Below are 19,331 nucleotides of genomic sequence, written 5' to 3'. Positions count from 1 at the left end.
ACTCATATACTACTTGGTGGAATTATAAAGTAGTACAATATCTTTGAATGGCTTTTGACTAAATATTTTTATTTTTAGGAATTTATCCTAAGGAAATAATCTGACATGAGATAAAATTTAAGCACAAATGTTCCTTAAAGCAAGAGTGATACAGCAAATTAGGAGCAATATATATGTCCATATGAGGAAAATGGTTAAATAAAGGATGATACACTGATTCATGTACTTGAGTATAATATTTCCATTAAGAATTATGCTTCTGAGACTATTTAAGAAAATAGAAGAAATATCTTGATATAATGGCAGGTGGAAAAAAAACAGGCAGTAAAACTGTAAATGTGGCATAATCCCAATTATATAGAAAAAATAAAGACCCAAAGAAAGTATATTAAAAAGCTAATAGCTCTGGGTCATGGAATTATAGGTCATTTAAAAACTATCTTTTTGTATTTCCAAATTTCCTACAATTAACTCATTATTTATATGACAAGAAAAGAATGTCTTGCACATTAACAACAAAAAAAAACTTTAAGGACCACCTTTCCTTTATACTACTCATTTTTAGGAACTGAAAATTCAGGAGTTTGTTCCTTTGCCAGGTTTTCAATAAAGAGGAAGAGAAAGGCCACCAAATAGTTTGCTTCTTAAGTTGACATAGTTGTAACAGTAGTTTAAAAACTGAAATACTTAAAAATTCTTAATTTAAATATTATATGTATTGACTGTTAAAAAATAAAGAAAGCCTAACAGTTAGCTTAAATAAAACCACTTGAATGTCTATGATCTCTGATACCTTGTGTTTGTCTAAAGACTGTGATGAGAACACGGGTGATGTTGATGGTAAATGGACTCCCTGAAGTGGAGTCGGCTCACTCATTTGCTGGATGATGAGACCCTTAGAGCAGAAAGGGCAAGAGAGGCAATCAGTCCATGCTGCTGCAGAAATGTAAGAACACCTTCCACTGCATCCTCAATAAAAATATTTTTAACCCAAAATTAATCTGGAAAACATTTTCAAAATAAATTACTCCTTTAAAATGTAGAGTGGAAATTATGTAAGCGAAAATGACAAGTATTTCTGAGTTGTAATGTTAAAGTGTTAAACTGGATGTCCACATGCAAAAAAAAAATTATCTTCAATCCATAGCTCGTACCACACACAAAAATTCAAAGTAGATCATCAGACCTGACATAAAACCTAAAACTATAAAACTTTCAAAAGAATATGTAGAGAAAACTCTCTGTAAGTTGGGCAAAGATTTCTTAGGTATAACACTGAAAGCATAATCCATAAATGCAAAATGGATAAACTCGAGTTTTAATACTTCTGCTCTTTGAAAGATACCATTGAGAATACAAACACAAGCCACAAACTGAAAGAAAGTATTTGTAAAACATATATCTGATAAAGGACTTCATCCAAAATATATTAGACGCTCTCAAAACTCAGTAAGAATAAGAAGAAGAAACGATCAGCTCAAATAAAAACTGGGCAAAAGACATGGCAAATAAGCACATGAAAAGATGCTGAAAATCATTAGTCATTAAGGAAATGAAATTTAAAACACAGTGAGATTCTAGTGGACATCTATTAGAATGGCTAAAATTAAAAAGACAGACCATGGCGTTGGTGAGGATATGGAGGAACTGAACTCTCAAACACTACAGGTGGAATAAAAAATTATACAACCACTTTGGAAAAGTTTGGCAGTTTATTAAAAAGTTACACATACACCTACGCGATCTAGCCATTCTATCCTAAGTATCTGTCCTTGGACGTGAAAGCATCCATGTATACATAGACCTGTACGTGCATGTTCATAGTTGCTTTATTTGTAATAGTCAAAAACTGAAAATAACACAGATGTCCATCAACAAGTAAATGAATGAACAAATGGTGGCATCCTGATAAAATAGATTACTACTCAATGACAAGGAATGAACAATTGATACATGCCACAACACAGATGAATCACAAAATAATTACGCCGAGTGAAAGCAGTCAAACCAAAACCAAACTAAATCCAAGCATGCACTGTATGACTCCATTTATATAAGGCCATATAATACAAATCTATCATGACAAAAAGCAGATCAGCAGTTCCTATGGGATGGGGATGGGAAAGAAGGGATTATAAATGTTTGAGGTGGTAGATATATTCCTTGTATTGATTGTGATAGAATCATAGGTATATATACATATCAAAGCTTATCAAATTGTGCACTTTAAATATGTGCAATTTATGGTATGTTAATCATACCTTAATATAGCTATTAAAAAATTAATGTGTTCAGCTTACGTTAAACTTTTTTATTTTTTGCTCTGTCGCCCAGGTTGGAATGCATGGGCACAATCTCGGCTCACTGCAGCCTCTACCACCTGGACTCAAGTGATCCTCCCACCTCAACCTCCCAAGTAGCTGGGACTATAGGCACGCACCACCACATCTGGCTAATTTTTGTATTTTTTTTGTAGAGACAGGGTTTTGCCATGCTGCCCAGGCTGGTCTCAAATCCCTGAGCTGAAGCAATTTGGCCCACCTTGGCTTCCCAAAGTGTTGTTATTACAGGTGTGAGCCACCATGCCCAGCCTTGTTAAACTTTTTAGGTTATAGAAACTGATGGCTCCAAGTTCTTCTGTTATGTGATTAAAATTCGACTTCTTCTTGCCCTCATTTAGTCCAGAGAGGCCTGGTGGGGTGTGGGGGTGGGGTCACCGAGCTCACAGCAGCAAGAGACCGACCTTGAGGATGAGGGTCTAGGTGTGAAGGATGCTGGACCCCACACAGCACCCTGCTCATGCTGCCCAGGACAGGGTGAACAAGGTTTTCCTGCCTCTCTGCCTGATGGTAGTTTTGTATGGTTCCTTCCTATCCACCCCTCCTGGGACTGCCTACCCTGCACTCACCTCTTCTTCCTCATTCTCTGACTGCCCAAACTTCAGCCGGAGACTCTCTTCAAACTCCTCATCTGTCCAGTAGAAGAGGACCTCTGCGCCCTCAGTGGCCACCAAGACGCACTTCATCTGCCAGGGAAAGGCAAGGTCAAGGTCAGCCCCCAGCCCCAACATCCATGAGCTCAGTCTGAGTAACGAAGAGGACCCCAACCTCAGCAAACATTCAGTGAGCTGTTTCTGCACGCCGGGCATCACAAGGGCCTTCCACTTTTGTTGCATCCTCACAACTGAACAAAGTAGGACTCTTCAGGTACCCCATTTTAGAGAGCAGGACACAGGCACAGCCTGAAGTGGCAAAGCTGGGATCTGGACCCAGACCTGTCTGATGCCAAGGCTGGGGCTCTTTCCTCTGTGGTATCTGGTCCCTCTCAGCACAGCATCAGACCCACCACGGGGCCGACTGGAACCAGACTGGGACAGGAAGGGACCCAGGTCTTGGCCTGGACATGGAGCCGAATGCCCAGGGAGGCCATGCTCACGGCAGAGTTAGTGCCTGGTGTGGATCGGAGGGCGCTGGTGCACCTCCGTCTCTGGGCAGTCCAGAGATATCTCTCCCTCAAATAAAAACAGTTCCGGGGCTGGGCATGGTGGCTCTCGCCTGTAATCCCAGCACTTTGGGAGGCCGACGTGGGTGGATCACCTGAAATCAGGAGTTTGAGACCAGCCTAGCCAACATGGTGAAACTAAAAATACTGTCTCTACTAAAAATACAAAACTTAGCCAAGCGTGGTGGCAAGTGCCTGTTATCCCAGCTACTCGGGAGGCTGAGGCAGGAGAATTGCTTGAACCTGGGAGGCAGAGGTTGCAGTGAGCCGAGATTACACCACTGCACTCCAGCCTGGGTGACAGTGCGAGACTCTGTCTGAAAAAACAAACAAAAAACAGCTCCAGAAGATGAGCCTCAAAGCCCCCGAATTTACTTCAGCACCACAGAAGTTTCATTCAAATGCTGCTCTCCCTGTTCATGGTGAGAACAGAGGCTGCCTAAATACCCTGTACCTAGTAGGCTGCAGCTTCTAGGGCCACAGCCACCAGTGTCTTCAGCCCTCCCAAATCTCCTTCCCCACCCCCGCACCACACACACACCACACACTCTGTGCTTGATTATGTAAGAAACATCTTAACTATTCACCCACTGGATGATCTTTAATACAGTTTCCTACACTGTGTGCCATGGCCCTCTGGGTGTGGCAAACCCTTGGGCAGCCTGACCAGGCTGGTGAGGACAGCGCTTCAGGCTGGCTGCTGCAGCTGAGAGGCCTCAGGCAGTGGTTTCAAATCCTCTTATGTGCCTCAGGGTGTCATGCAGATATAATCATGTGGTATGTATGCTAAGCCATGACAATGATTAGGAAGCTCTGCTGTAACTCTCACACAAGTGGATTTCCAGTTTTCTTGGGAGGATCCCAGCATCTCCAGGTCTTGTGTTCCGTCATCCCCATGTCCAGCTTAGTGGTCCTTACTGAATTCCTCCCAAACTAACTCGATGCAACTGGTCCCAAGGTGTTTATGGCAAATGCCAGGAGACATAACAGCACAGTGAAGAAGGAATGCAGCCTATTCCCACAGAATTACTCAATGCCAAAGCAGACACTGAGAGTGCAACAGGTGTGAAGAGGAGGTTGCTGGGAGAGGCCAGTGGACCTGAAGAGGCTGCTCTGGGGCTCCCAGGTACATGTGACAAAGCTGACCAGAGTGTATGGGTTAGGGAGCAGTGGGCTATGGAATGGAGGCTGTGGTTGTGAGTGGAGAAGTGACCGGCTGGCTGGAGATGGGCAGGTCAAGGTCATGAAGGTGGTCATCCAGATGCGGGTGTCAGGTAATGAGTGCTCACCCCTTGGTGGGGGCCTGGAGGAGCTTTAAATATTCAGCAGGCTGTGACGACCCACCTGGATGCGAGGGGTGAAGGAGAGATGAGGCATCAGGATGGGAGTGGCCTCAGGATGCAGGGCTGGGGAAGGGATGAGCAGGTGTGCAGAGCCCAGGAGCACTCAGTCCACTGCCTATCTCATTCCATCTGCCTCCCAAAGCCCCAGGGTGGATGCTGCCTGCCTCCCTGTCCTCCCCAGGTGGGGCAAGATCATCTACCTTAGCAAGGAGCACAGTGGAGCATCCAGACAGCCAGAGGTTCAGAAAGGGCTGTAGCAGACAGACTCGGTGACTGGCTCATGGGACAGCAGCACAGCATCCCTGGTCCTGCAAATGCTTAAAACAGAGAGAATATGAGGGCAGGCAGATGCCCTGGTCCTGACTGCTGCTCGTTGGGAAAGGACAAGCTGGAGAAGGGCTGCGTGGTCCCTGGTCTCTCCAGGCCCTGAGGCAGTCTGCTAAGAACATATCTGGGATCCTGCCGCTCACCTCCCATAATGGAGAATAGGAGCCCGGACAGCACAGCCCTTTGCACAGAGCAGGTGCCCACTTTTGTTCCTTCCTCCTTTGTTCCCATGAAGTGCTCCCACTTCTGTGGGTCACTCAGAGCTCCCCAAGCAGCCCCAGGGAGCTTGCTAGGAGTGACTGTTGGGAGATAGCATAGCACATCCCAGGTGGTGAGGATGCAGTCCCAGTGAAGGGAGTGGGGATCCTGGGATGATACGATGAATGGAAGGAAACTAACAGGAAAGGCATCTGGGACCAGGTTCTAGTTTTGGCTTTGCCAAGTCGCATAAACCTCTCCGAGCCTCAAACTCCTGGGGAGAAATACAGACAGCAACATCCCCTACTCTACCTCCCTACAGGGTTAGATCATGGGAATGACCAGGCAAGCTGCAAAGTAACCTTAGCAAACTGCGTTCTTACATAGGTGTGGGGATCATTATTCCTATTTCCCAGCTTCCCTTCTTCAAATAACAGGATTAACGAATCTGGTTCTGGATCATTCATATTTGGATAGATGGCAGGAACAACAGAAAACTTAATTAGGAAGTTAAGCACTGTGAGCGAGTAAGAGGCAAGTGACTACCTGCCACAGAGACTGCTGTTACGAGTTCGGCCTTTAGCAACCGAACCCTGAGACGGGCTCCATCACCCGACATGATTGGCCCGAATGCCATATTCCCGAAACAGGGGGATGCTTCCCCACAGGCTGCTGGGAAGAGAACCTCGCCGGTGTCACATTGTGACTTCCGCTTCACTTCGCTATCTGCCCTAGAAAGGGAACTCAGAGGGGACTCACTGGCGAAAGGAGCTCCAGATGGCGGGGAGCCAACCTGGGGCGATCCCCAGCGCCCACTTTCACCGTCTGGACCCCAGCAAACCGCCCTGTGGCCCTTGGTCCCGTCTTCAGCAGCTCCTTCTGGGGTCCCACACCTTCGGAGCCCGGCCCTGCCCCTGAGTCTCTGGAGAGAGCGAGTCAGCGGCTCGCCACCGCGGGGCTCCCGTTTGCCTAGCACGCCAGTTTCTGTCCAGTTTCACCCCAAATCCCCACCTCGCCCCACCCCCGAACCTCACGGCCACCCTGAGGAGGCTTGACTTGTGACATCCGCCCCTCTTCACGGCTGAGGAACTTTGGCTCCGAGCGAGGAAGCGACCGGCCCACGGCCACACGCCCGGAGTGGGTGAGGCTAGGGGTGGGCCCGCTCCGGGACCCCTAGGGCCCCTCCCCCACTTCCGAGAGGGTTGCAGGGGCTCGGGAGGGAGGATCGCCGCCCCCGGAGGGGACAGCCCGGAAGCCCACGTACCGGATCGCGGCGCGCACAGCGCCCCGCCTGCAGGAGCCCGGGCGCGCTTCCGGGTAGGACCGCGTGATCGCGCACGTGACCGCCCCGCCCCGGGAGGGGCCGGAGCCGCCGTCGCCTTCCGCGGGTTCGAGCCCCGCCCCTGCCAGGCCTTGCCCATGCCCCGTTTTACAGAAGAGGAAACGGAGGCTCAGAGAGAAGAAATAACTTGCTGAGGGGCCGAACCAGGCTCAGAACCCAGGTTTCCTGGCTCCTCAGCTGATCCCTTCTCTCCTCCCCATGCCCCGGAACCCCAGGCTTTTCTTAATGAACTGAAGTTCTGGGGCTAGAGCTGTCCTTTTGTGACTGCTCTCCCTGACCTTTGGGGAGGTGACACAGCACACAGAAGGGCTCAGTTGCCCCCAGAATGCCAACGCTGGAATTTCTTTATAGGAGTTCTCAATGTATTTTGGGAGTGGAGTACACATTAGGAGTTTTGTGTTGAACCTATGTTTGCAATATTTATTTTAAAAAATCATATGTGAATTGGGGGTGGCTGGAAGTGGAGGGGGCGCTCAGGAAGGGCCTAAATCCCTGAACAGTCCACCCCTCAGTGCCTGGGTGCCACCTGGGAGCTTTGAGCCCAGCCCAGCAGGGTATGGGTTGCAGGAACTAGCTGGGGATATAGTAGATTGAGCATCCCTTGGGGGAAAGGCAGAGGCTAAGAATCAATACCTCCGCCACCTGCAGATCAAAGAGAGCGTCACTCCCCCCAACCCACTACCCACCCCTTCCAGCCCACCTTAGGGCAAATTCCTCCAACTCCCCATCTACAGCACATAGCCCTGCCACAGGCATCTTTTTCCTCAGCCCACCGTTGAGATCGTTCACTCACTATGCTTTCAGTGGTTAAATGAATTCCATCAAATGGATATGCTGTTATTTACTTATTCATTCCCCTACTGGTAGTTTCCATTTCCCAACAGCAATGTATGAGGATTCTGATTTCTCCACATCCTCACCAATGCTTGTTATTGTTGATTTTTTTTTTTTAAGTATAGTAACCCAGTGTGGAGTGGTATCTTGTGATTTTATTTGCACTTCCCTGACGTTCAGCATCTTTTCATGTGCTTTTTGCCTATTTGTGTACCTTCTTTGGAAAAAAAAATGTCTATTCAAATCCTTTATCCATTTTTAAATTGTCTTTATTATTGAGTTGTAAGAGTTCTTTATATGCTCTGGATACAAGCCCCTTATCAGATACTTGATTTGCAAAAGTTTTTTTTCCCATTATGTGGCTTGTCTTTTCACTTTCTTAGTGGTATCATTTGTAGCACCAAAGTTTTAAATTTTTATGTAATCCAATATAAACTATTTTTTAGTTATGTACAGGTTTTTTGTGTCAACATGTTTCTTTTTTTCAAATTTGTTTGTGGTAAAATACATATAATGTAAAATCGATCATTAAGCATTATAAGTGTATTGTTCTGTGGTATTAACTACATTCCTAATACTATGCAGCCATCACCACCATCCATCTCCACAGCTCTTTTCATCTTTTAAAACTGAAACTATATCCATTAAGCAATAATGCTGGCCGGGTGTGGTGGCTCACGCCTGTAATCCCAACACTTTGGGAGGTCAAGGCAGGCGGATTACGAAGTCAGGAGTTTGAGACCAGCCTGGCCAACATGGTGAAACCCTGTCTCTACTAAAAATACAAAATTAGCAGGGTGTGGTGGCACACAGCTGTAGTCCCAGCAACTCAGGAGGCTGAGGCAGGAGAATCGCTTGTACCCAGGAGGCAGAGGTTGCAGTGAGCCAAGATCATGCCACTGCATTCCAGCCTGGGCAACGGAGCAAGACCCCCATCTCAAAAACAACAACAAAAACAATAACAACAACAATTCTTCATTCCTCCTCATAGCAACCACAATGCTACTTTCTATCTCTATGAATTTGACTACTCTAAGTACCTCATATAAGTAGAATTAGAATCATACAGTATTTGTCTTTTTATGACTGGCTTATTTCACTTAGCATAATATTCTCAAGGTGCATTCGTGTTGTAGCATATGTGAGAATTTCTTCCTTTTTTCTTTATTTTTAAGGCTGAATAATATTCTATTGTCTGTATATACTACATTTTGCTTCTCCATTTATCCACTGATGGACAATTGGGTTACATCCATTGTGTATAAGGCCATTATGAACATGAGTGTACAAATATCTCTTTGAGACTCTGCTTTCAATTCTTTTGGGCATATACCCAAAAGAGAAACTGCTAGATCATATGGTAATTCTATTTTTAATTTTTTAAGGAACTACCATACTGTTTTCCACAGCAGCTGCATCATTTTACATTCCCAACCTGGAACAAGGGTTCCAGTTTACCCACATCTTTGTCAACACTTGCTATTTTCTATTTTCTTTAAAATTTTTATAGTAGCCATCCTAATGGGTGTGAGGTAGTTCAACATAAGTTTATATTTCTGTTAGGTAAATATCTACTCATGGGATTGCTGGGCTGTATGGTAAGTCTATGTTTAAGTTTATATTAAACTGCTGAAGTTTTTTGAAACTTTATGTCACAGTATATAATCACGTTTTATAAATGCTTTGATGTGTTGTTGAAAAAGGACTTTATTCATTTGTTGTAATGTTCTCTATATATCATTTAGATAAAATGTTAATTGTATTATTTAAATCTTTTCTTTCTGATTTTTGTCTGCCTTTTCTCTCATTTTCTGAGAGAAATAGCAGTTAAAAATCTGTTATAATTGCAAATTTTTCTATTTCTCCTTTTATTTCTGTGAGATTTTTGCTTCACATATAGGAGATGTCATTAGGTACATGCAGATTTATAATTATATATCTTACTGTTAAATCAAAACTTTCATCTTTATGAAATGTCCCTATCACTAGCAATGCTTTTTGGTTTTACAAAAGCATTTATTGTCTCATATAAACATACGGACATCACCTTTTGTTGCATGGCATATCTTTTTCTTACTCCTTTTAATTTCTTATATTTTGGATATTTCTTTTGAAATAGCTTTTAGTTGAACTTTCTTTTATCTTATCTGACAACCTTCATCTTTTAATCGGAGCATTTATTCCATTTACATTTAGTACCATTACAAATAAATTTGGTTTTAAATCTGTTATCTTGCTAGTTGCTTTCTATTTGTCCTGTTCTTCATTATCTTTGTCTTCTTTCTTGCTTTCTGTTAGATGAAGCATTTTTGTTATGATTCCACTGCCTTTCCATTCACTTAGAAGAATATACTCTTTTAAATATTCTTTCAGTGGTTACCGTAGAGACTAAAACATGTATCCTTGACTTATCAAAGTTTAATGTAAATTAGTAGTTTTACCTCTTTCTTGAAAATGTAAGGATGTTAATATGTCTTCCATTTACCAGCTTTCAATATGTATGGTATTATTGTAATGCATTTTTAATTATTTACCTATTTTAAATTGCAAGAGACATTGTTATTATTAGATTATATTTATTCAGAGTTTCCCACATAATTACCCTTCACGTTGTTTTTTATTCTTTTCCTGCATCTCTCATTGCATTATTTTGATTGTTCATTCTTTCTCTCCCTGTCTCTGTCTTCATCTTTCCTTTCACTGTCTCCTCCAATTTTCTCAGCCTCCCACCACCCACGCACACATAGACATAGTTGAGTTACAAGACTATTTGAGGTTTCAAATTATATTTTTGATGTTTCTGGTAGAGGGTGCAGCATCTTCTACTATGTGCATCTACATTGGATGGCAGTGGAGCAACACAGATTGTTTTCTGACAAAAATCAGCCAAGTACTAGGAGAGGCAGGACTTTAGAAGTGGAGGAGATGGAGAAGGAAGATTAGGTTACTACGAAGTGTGCAAAAAGGTCCTGTGGATTTAGATAACACCACACACAAACGGTATGTAATACTCACTTGATGGCAAATCAACTAGAGGGATCTAACAGCATTGACCCATTCTCTGGTCTTCTAGCATCCATCATAGTTTTGTGCTCCTTTTCCATGAAATACAGCTGTTGTTGGAAAGTAGCTGCCCAGATAAGGACTGTATTTCCTCTAGCATTGAGATGGGACCAAATGACTGCTGGCCAATAGAACTGAGTGGAAGGATTGACTCCAGTTCCAGGTTAGGCCTCCAGCTGCTCTGGGCATGTCGATGGAACAGAACCACCACCTCTACCCCATTGCCACCAATTCAACTTTACATGAATTATAAGCAAGAAATAAACTTGGACTGTGTTAAGCCATTGAGTTTCTAGGGTTTAACTGTTTTTATAGTTAAGAATGACTTTAACTAATATAGTCAATGACATCTAACTGGAATTATGAAATTCAATTTCTACTTGAGAGTAATTGAAGCAGAGGTTGTGGGGGAGGGGAGGAGGGCAGCAAACCACAAAATCAGAGATCCCCAGTATGCGTTAGTTCATCAATCAGTCTTAAGGTCAGGGTGTAGTGTGGGCAGCAGTTGCCTCCCTCTTCCCACAGAACACCCTGAGAATAGGAAGTTAGAGTGTCGCATCTTATTACTTACAAAACATTACCTCAAAATGTAAACTATCCCCTGGACCCAAACTCTTTACAATCACCAGGTTCCATAAACTATATTCTAATCTGTTTTCTGGAAGAAAATATTAACCTGTTAAAATTCCCTGCACAGAGAGGAAACTTTTTCTGGGAGGTGTTCCTGAACTCATTTTGCCAACTTCCAGACGAACAGAACTAAAGTTTCTTTTTGCTTCTTCCAAAAACATAAATTATCAAATAACATTTATAACTTGAAAAAGAATCCTAGAATATTTTCATGAATAATAATTAGAAGAGTAATGTTCACATAGGAAGGGTGCCTTTTCTCTGCTGTGTGCATAGGACCCTGGGACCCTGGGATTTACTTATGAGCCAGTCATATGGAACTTGGTCAACTCCTCCAAAATGCTCCCATCCCTCACAGGGGCTGCCTTGGTGTTTGGAAGGAGGTGGTGCCAAAGCAGTTGGTTTGCTGGATTTTGACTTTCTTTTTTTAAAGTGGTATTTGCAAATGCTACCCCGAGGGCAATGGTTAATGGATTTGACCTTTAGGTCATGGGGGCCAGGGAGCAGCACTCATAGAAGCTGTGTGTGTGTGTGTGTGTGTGTGTGTGTGTGTGTGTGCGCGCGCTGCTGACTGGCTCTGCCACTCACGTCTCAGGCCTTAGGAATACCGAAGATTCTCACCTACGATTGGTGGTGATGGTGGGAGTGGTCCTTAAAACTGCTTTATAGAAAACCATAGTGGATGCCAGGCGCCGTGGCTCATGCCTGTAGTCCCAGCATTTTGGGAGGCCAAGGTGGGCGGATCACGAGGTCAGGAGATCGAGACCATCCTGGCTAACACGGTGAAACCCCGTCTCTACTAAAAATACAAAAAAATTAGCCGGGCGTGGTGGCTGACACCTGTAGTCCCAGCTGCTCGGGAGGCTGAGGCAGGAGAATGGCGTGAACCCAGGAGGCGGAGCTTGCCGTGAGCCGAGATCGCGCCACTGCACTCCAGCCTGGGCGACAGAGCAAGACTCCATCTCAAAAAAAAAAAAAAAAAAAAAAAAGAAAAAAGAAAATCATAGCAGAACAGACCAGGAGGACCACTGATGGGCCAAGGTGAACCTGGACTCAAAGTTCTACAGCAAAGGCTGTCCACAACACTACTTACTACTCACGAGAGCTTCTAGTTGGCATCCTCAAACCAGAGAGCAGTTGTACTGGGGGTAAGGCACTGCTAGGGTTCTCTGTAGGACACACATGAGATGTTAAGGAATCTAGCTATGGGCAATACAGAGATGAGAAATACGTGGCTACAATCAGTCAGGTGAGAGGTAGCACAGTGTAGGGATAGCAGGCTTTGAAATTTAACAGACCTGGGTTCAACTCCTAGTTTTGCCACACTGTTTTTCTGGGTGGTCTTGGACAAGTTCTTTCTCTAATCCTCCCCATCTATAATTGGATCTGAACACTCACCATACCACCCAGGACTGCTGTGAGCATTCAAAGAAATAGCATGTCTGATAAGAAGAAGGCACTCGATCAAGGAAGGGCAGCCACAGAAGCTTTCGTGCCATGGTTAGTGGAACTCAGAGGGAAGGGTTCTGTATGTCCCAGTTGTCTGGGCCTTATAATAATAATACAATTCATTTTAGCACTATCTCTCTTTGGAGTACTTCTTATCTTCAATTCTGGTATATCCTAAGAAAAGATTACAAACAATTCTAAAATGGAAACTTCACTCCACTTCAATACAGCAGATTTCCTTGGGCTCCTGGCTGGGCACAGAGTGGCTGGCAGAGGGGAGTCTGTGGGCATGGAGAGTAAGTTGGTGGAAACGAGCACTCAGCAGGGGCCAGGCTGGGGCAGTTGCGCCGATGCTGGAGAGAGGCGAAGTGGAGGAAGCCATGCTAGGTAGGGTTTATGCCCTTTCTTCTCTTGCCTTTTCCAAGCCATAGCGATATTAATTTTGGTTGCTCCATTGATATTTCAAAATGTTAGTCTTCCCTTCCCCTTGTGTTTTTATCGTCAGAGGGATCCACCTGGTTCACCTTTGCTTCTGCAGAGACTCAACACTGCCCTTTTGTTTTCAAACATAAAGCTACTCTCAATGGATTTCCAAGGTGAATCCTGCAGCTGCATCCATCCCAGACACTGGGGCCTTGAGTGCCTGTGGAGCACACCTGCAGATGCTGGGCCTCGCCATGACCACGGCAGGCTAAGTGGGCAGCACACTGAGTCCTCACCGCCAGGAGGCCACAGAGACTCCCAGTGCTGACAGCAGATGGGAGCCTCTCAGGCAGCATCCACCAGCAACCTCTGCCCTGCTGGAGAGTGCGAGGCTTTGAGCCCACCTGCCTAGGGACCGCCCGCCTGCTGGGGAAGGGTCAGGCTGCAGAGGGCCACTGGGCTTTTGGGAATTGAGCTTCTGGGAGCCCCAGGCCTTGTCTCACTGTAGCCCAGTTCTGGTATTTTCAAACTTTTCTCCAGCAGAGATAATGCTAATAATCCCACAGTTGCAGCATTGTTCAGGGCACTAGAAGAATTGGGACTTTCTCTCCAAATAACAATGAGTATTTCTTCTGAGCCTTTGTGATAAGAAATGAGAAAGAAGATCATTCCTAGAGGCAGAAGCAGAAAACCGTCTCAACAACAGGTAGAAACTTTTCATTATGCATTATTAGTCTTTCAAATGAGCATTTCTGCCAGCCCATTCTAGGTTTAAAATAAAGTGGCTTTTAAGTCTCAGATTATTATGGCCACATCTTGTTTTAGGAAGGAAATATCTGATCTGGGGCAGCTGCCCGACGAGCTCTTCTGTGCTTTTGTCCCTGCTCCCAGCTGGCAACCTGCTCCCTTGAAGTGCCTTGTGATGCTGCGTTTTGCCACAGGCTGTCTTTTGTGGGTAGGTGTGATAGGGGAATCCCTATGAAAAGCAACCCCCACCCCTCCAAGGGAAAAAGCCAAGGTGTTTCTATGGAATGTGATTTTACAGTGAGTTTTTCTGGTATCCTTTGAACAATGCACATATTTCTTCTGTGAAACAGTTGCAAAGTTAGAATTGCAGGACTCCAGAGATAAATTTCAGTAATTCCCTCTTCCTTTTATTAACTAAAAAATAAACAAAACTTAAATCTCATGAGAGCAGCATTTAATACACACAGAAAGATAAAAGAAGCAGGAATTACCCATATTCTGCAAGGTTTAGTAAAAAAAAAAAATCAACACTTATTTACAGAAAGTGTGTTTGAGTGGAGTTCTGGCTGTTCTGAATGAGCAGAACCTACAAAGATGTGAAGGAGGTGTCTGGACCTGTGGAGACGCTGAGCCTTGTGGTTGAGTGGGCAGGCTCTGGATTATTTCGCACTCAGCAACCCATTTCCCCAGGTGCCCCTGGGCAAGCCACGGATCCTCTCCATGCCTTGTAGGAAAAATGGGGATAACAGTAGTAGCCCCTTTATCATGGGGTTACTTTGGACGCAAAGCAAACCATAGGTCCCCAGGGCCAGGCCCTTAGGGACCTTTGGTTACTCTTGTTATATCAGGGGGCCCTGCAGTTGCACCTGTATCAGTATGTGGAAGAGATATTGATATCTGCACACATTTTTAACAGTTGGGGGGAACAACCTTTTAGTCTCATTTCTCTTTTCCTCTCTTTTCCTCACTTTGGCCTGTCAATCTGTTTCTTCTTTCTCCTATTTCCTACCCCCCGCCCCGCCCCCATCTTGGCACTTCACTTTCCTGCCCTCCCAGGGCTGAAGCCTCAGTGGGAGGTGCCTGGTCCCAGAGAAAGGGGCCCCTTCTGGGCAGCCTTGCAGGGCAGTCTCAGGGTCTGCCCCTCTCTCTCCAGTTGCTTCCATGCTGAGCACAGCCACTGACCTGGTGCAGCCTGGTCCTCGGGCTCTCCCTTTCTTGCTCGCTGTAGTACATCTCCTGTATGCCGTTCCTCCTGTGCTTAATGATAAGCATGTCAAAACCCGAGTCCCCTTGCTTCCCAGAATTAGGTAGTCAGCTTTCCTCTCCCAAATCCACCATTCTCCAAGCTCAGAATTCTATCTTTGGTCTAATCTCCCTTCCATCTCTCACTTTGCAGGCTTGGCCCAAATCCTTCACTCCGTGTGCATCCTTACGCAGCCTCCCTAGCCTCTGCCCTCGGCAACCCTGCCTTTCCCCCACCCCATTCCTGTCCTTTCACAAGCAGCAGAAATTGTGTCACCATCTCACTTGGAGCAGTGTCAAATGTCTCCTCCTTCTAACAAAAGCATCATTCCTGTCATTTATCCTGAGAAAGAAAATCACATCCACAGAAAGGAAAGTCATTTCAGCTATAGCTCATTAGCAAAGACCCTCATGCCCCGTGAATCATATAGAAGGTCCTCATCCCCCACTTCACACCTGCCCAACTCAGAAGCTTCCTACCTACCATTCCATAGTTTTGGCCAGATCTTCATTCTCTAGATTCCCTATTCTCTCCCAAAATGGCTAACAAAGTTTTGTTCTAGCTCAAATAGGTTACTTGCGAAGAGGCAAAAAGGTTAGATTCAGTTGTGTCTTCCAGTGATGACCTTGATTCACACATTTTTCTTCTTTTTTTAAAATAATGATTTGAGTTAATCAAACAATTAAGGCCTTACCCTATAGAGCCCCAATATTAATTTTGGAGAGGTCTAATTTGCTTTGTCCATTTGGGGTGTGTGTGTGTGTGTGCGCGCGCGTGTGTGTGTACCTGATGTTTCAGTATGCTTTCTCTTTGTACTCAAACTCTCCCTCATGCAACATGAAGAATGATGATTACTTTTTGTTGTGCCTAATAAGCTGCTCTCCACTCAATGAATATTGTTACTTGACTCCCATTACAACTCTGGGGGAATCTGGATTCACAGAGGAATAGAACCTTCTTACCAAATCTGGAGTGTGATTGTAATTTTACTTTTGAAGCACCCGCTTCCCAGAGGAATTGCCAGTGATGGATGCCACTGTCAGCAACCCAGATGCGCACGCTCGTACATCAGCCGGGAAATCACATAAACAGCTCTCCCAGCAGGCCAGGGCTGACACACCCATTACTCCCCTATGGAAAGAGATGTGTCAAAAAACTCAGGGCAGCAGCAAGAAAGAGGCAGAGAAGAAGGAGTTGGGAGAGGATGGGTTTTTGTAGGTCCACCCAGTTTTTTTCCTTCCTCATCTTCCTCTGAGGGCAGCAGCAGCAGCAGGCTAAGGTTTGGGTTTGTGGTTATAATGCTGTGTGACAGGATCATGGGGAGTTGTCTGGAAACATTTCTCCTGGGAGTGTGCTGTCAGCTCATTTTCATAGTGCACATGAAGGGAAACATTCTGCTCTATACACATGCCTTTATCCTTATATAGGTACAGGTGATGTCTACATTTTCCTTTGGGATGGATGTGGCCTACCTAGGCTAAGATCACGCTATGACATTTAGTCTCTTTGGAGAGCAAGTCTGTGTTGATTCCAGCAGGATGGGGCAGCAGGGGCTGGTTGCTAAGATGTCTGAAAACAGAGGATACTACTGGAGTGGAGGAGTGGAAGCAGCCCAGCGGGCCCACTGGTAGCCGTGAGTGTGAGGATAGCTTATCGGTAGCGGCAGGCCAAAGCATTGACATTCTTGACCACATAAAAGCCCATGGTGACTGGAGGGATGACCAATGTCCGGCCGGCCCGAAGGGGGCGGGGCTTCAATTCTGGGAGGGTCCCGTCGTCCACCATCACTAAGGGCTGGCCATTCAGTTGCACTGACCTACAGTGAGGAAAAACAGTGTGGGACTCATTATTGCATTATAAGGGAGCCATTGCAACAAAGCCTAGCCCCAGATGGCCTGGCAGTGTCTGATACACACACACAGCTAACACTTACTGGCACTGGCTATGCCCTAGATTCAAACTCATTCAAACATCCCAACAGCCCCCCACTCCCCCAAAGTAAGGAACTATTAATATCATTATCCCCATTTTATCTAGAGTGGCTAGGTGACTTGTCCCAAGTCACACAGCTTGGAGGTCCAGGGTTTGAACCCAGGTAGTCTACCTCCAGAGACACATTTAGACAAGTGAAAAGTCCATGATGCAGAAGCTAGAATGTTTCATTCCTATTTTTAAAAAATCACAATATCAGCTCAGTTTGACTTTTCCACCTAAAGAGTTTTTACCTGTGGAATGATACATGGGCTTAAGATGACTTCAGAAATCTATATAACTCATATCTCATTAATTTACTTGACAGATTAGATAACTGGCATTACCTTGCTTGTCTAGGGTTATACGGAAGGGAGACAGAGACATAGGTAACACCTCTACTTTTTCTAATTTAAGAATGAGTTTTGGCTGGGTGCAGTGGCTCATGCCTGTAATCTCAGCACTTTGGAAGGCTGAAGAGGGAGGATCGCTTGAGTCCAGGAGTTTGAGACTAGCCTGAGCAACATAGTGAGACCCCATTTCTACAAACAATATAAAAGCAAAATTAGCCTGGCATGGTGGCTACTCAGGAGTTTGAAGTGGGAGGATCACTTGAGCCTGGGAGGTTGAGGCTGCAGTGAGCCAAGATTACACCACTGTACTCCATCCTGGGTGACAGAGAAACTCTGTCCCCCCCCCAAAAAAAACAAAAGAATGAGTTTTCATATTTAATATTAACAGATGTTTCCATTTAGCAAAACAGCAAAGTAGGTGATAAAGTAGGCATTTGTGATTACAATTCACCTATCTTGCTTTTATTCTTTCTGTATAGCCAGCCACTTTCACCCTGAGAAGGGGGACCACATACATAGCAAACTTAGAAAAGAGAAACAGCTCATCTTATGCTGGATAGAGGGAAATGCCACCTATCCTTGACCTATGGTACCAGAATCCAGATAATGTTCCAGCTGTTCCTGACAGCCACGCACCCAGGTGGAAGTTTAGTTTTATGGGTCAGTAGAAAAGGCCAGAAACAGGCCACCAGCTGGAAATAAGGTTGTGAGTCACCCTCAGAAAATCAACATCGCTTAGTGATGACTGCTTCTGGGCCTTGCCCAACCTCCAGTGTGATAACATTGCTGTGATATCATCTGAGCTGTAAAGAGAATAGAATGTTATAAATTGATATAGAGGTCTTTGTTTAGTGTTCCTTCTGTGCTATGAATGATAGACAGGGTTAGAGAGAGATAATCAGACCCATGCCCAATAGAGCAGTGAATTCCCAGAGATAAGTGTGTTGTAAATTGCTCCCAATGGAGAGCTAGGCAGAGAAGAGATCCAAGCCCAGCCCCGCATGGGTAAGTTTGGGCTAGGTCCAGATCTGACAGGCCAGAGGAAGCAGGCCCCCTCCCCTTGCTAGAATGACTGAGTGAATAAGTGAGTAGGAGGCTCCTATATGGAGAGCGAGGCCTGCCTCCGGAAGGCGTGGGGGTGGGAGAATTGAAATCTGAAGGTCAGTGTTGACTGCATCAGATATGCAAGGAGCTTTTGCTTCCAAATGCGAGAAGTGACCCTCTCTCGTGAAGACAGCCTACTCATTGGAGTAGAAGGGTGAGGAGAGTGGTTCAGTTACAAAAGAAGCCCAGATGGGTTTTCACAGTATATTTCCATTATTTTGTTTCAGGTGCTATGAATATCTATCACCCAGACATAAGCACAGTCAAATACAAGTTCAATAATACCGATTAATCTTTCTAAGGCATACTCAAATTTATATCAGGTCTCTGCTCGAAAACCTTCAATGGTTTCTCCCATATACAGAATTAGGTGCAAACCTTTCTTCTGAAGAATTAGGTAATGCCCTTTTAGATTCAGACAATCCCAGAGTATTGACATCTTTGGGTTCTGGGGAGTGCAAAACAACGTGTGATAAGCAAACTTTTATAAATCTATACTAATAAGGAGTAGTTGTCCTGGAACAGGCCCTATTCTGATTTCTTTATTGGTTAAAAAGCTAAGAGTAGAACCAGGAAGCATGGTGAAGATTCTTGACCAAAATCTCTAATTCCAGGAGCCAATATGGCTTTGGCAAATCCCCTAACCTCACTGCCCTGTAGCTTTTGCATCTGTAAGAACATTATATAGGCACCAAAGAAATGAAATAAGAAATATGAAAGTGCTTTGAAAGCATAATGAACCACATACTTAAGATATGGTGTTTTTGTTGTTGTTGTTCTTTTTATTTTTATTTATTTATTTT

The 19,331-nt window shown here is 44.7% G+C and overlaps 2 protein-coding genes and 1 long non-coding RNA gene across 14 annotated transcripts in view; 1 reads left to right on the top strand and 2 right to left on the bottom strand.

The window, feature by feature from the left end:
* Positions 1–6,710, bottom strand: part of HPS1 (HPS1 biogenesis of lysosomal organelles complex 3 subunit 1) — a 30,993-nt gene extending 24,283 nt beyond the window's left edge. The window contains exons 1-3 of one of the 8 annotated variants that reach the window (XM_003255318.4): positions 6,634–6,710; positions 5,045–5,161; positions 2,909–3,025 (exon numbers count right to left, since the gene is read on the bottom strand). In XM_003255318.4, coding sequence (XP_003255366.2) covers positions 2,909–3,025 — 117 coding nt within the window. In that variant the 5' untranslated portion in view covers positions 5,045–5,161; positions 6,634–6,710. The other 7 variants (XM_030808679.1, XM_030808688.1, XM_030808690.1 and 4 more) reach the window with 7 other exon arrangements.
* LOC105739529 lies at positions 6,074–10,962 on the top strand. Of its 2 annotated transcripts, none has more exons than XR_004029110.1 (4): positions 6,074–6,506; positions 9,109–9,143; positions 10,355–10,545; positions 10,659–10,962. It is a non-coding gene; the product is annotated as an uncharacterized LOC105739529 (long non-coding RNA). The 2 variants fall into 2 exon arrangements; XR_001115463.2 differs by having other exon boundaries at positions 6,074–6,510.
* A 3,276-nt stretch (positions 10,963–14,238) lies between these two features.
* HPSE2 (heparanase 2 (inactive)) overlaps positions 14,239–19,331 on the bottom strand; it is a 778,921-nt gene continuing 773,828 nt past the window's right edge. For 3 of the 4 annotated variants that reach the window (XM_003255319.2, XM_003255320.2, XM_003255322.2), the window contains one exon: positions 14,239–16,916. In XM_003255319.2, coding sequence (XP_003255367.1) covers positions 16,751–16,916 — 166 coding nt within the window. In that variant the 3' untranslated portion in view covers positions 14,239–16,750. Of the gene's footprint in view, positions 16,917–18,906; positions 18,977–19,331 lie in introns of all 4 variants that reach the window. The other variant, XM_003255321.2, reaches the window with a different exon arrangement.

Source organism: Nomascus leucogenys, chromosome 3 (assembly GCF_006542625.1).
Source record: "Nomascus leucogenys isolate Asia chromosome 3, Asia_NLE_v1, whole genome shotgun sequence".
NCBI classification, from domain to species: domain Eukaryota; kingdom Metazoa; phylum Chordata; class Mammalia; order Primates; family Hylobatidae; genus Nomascus; species Nomascus leucogenys.
The sequence above is the reverse complement of the archived record's forward strand: the minus strand, read 5'-3'. Positions and strand labels throughout refer to the sequence as shown.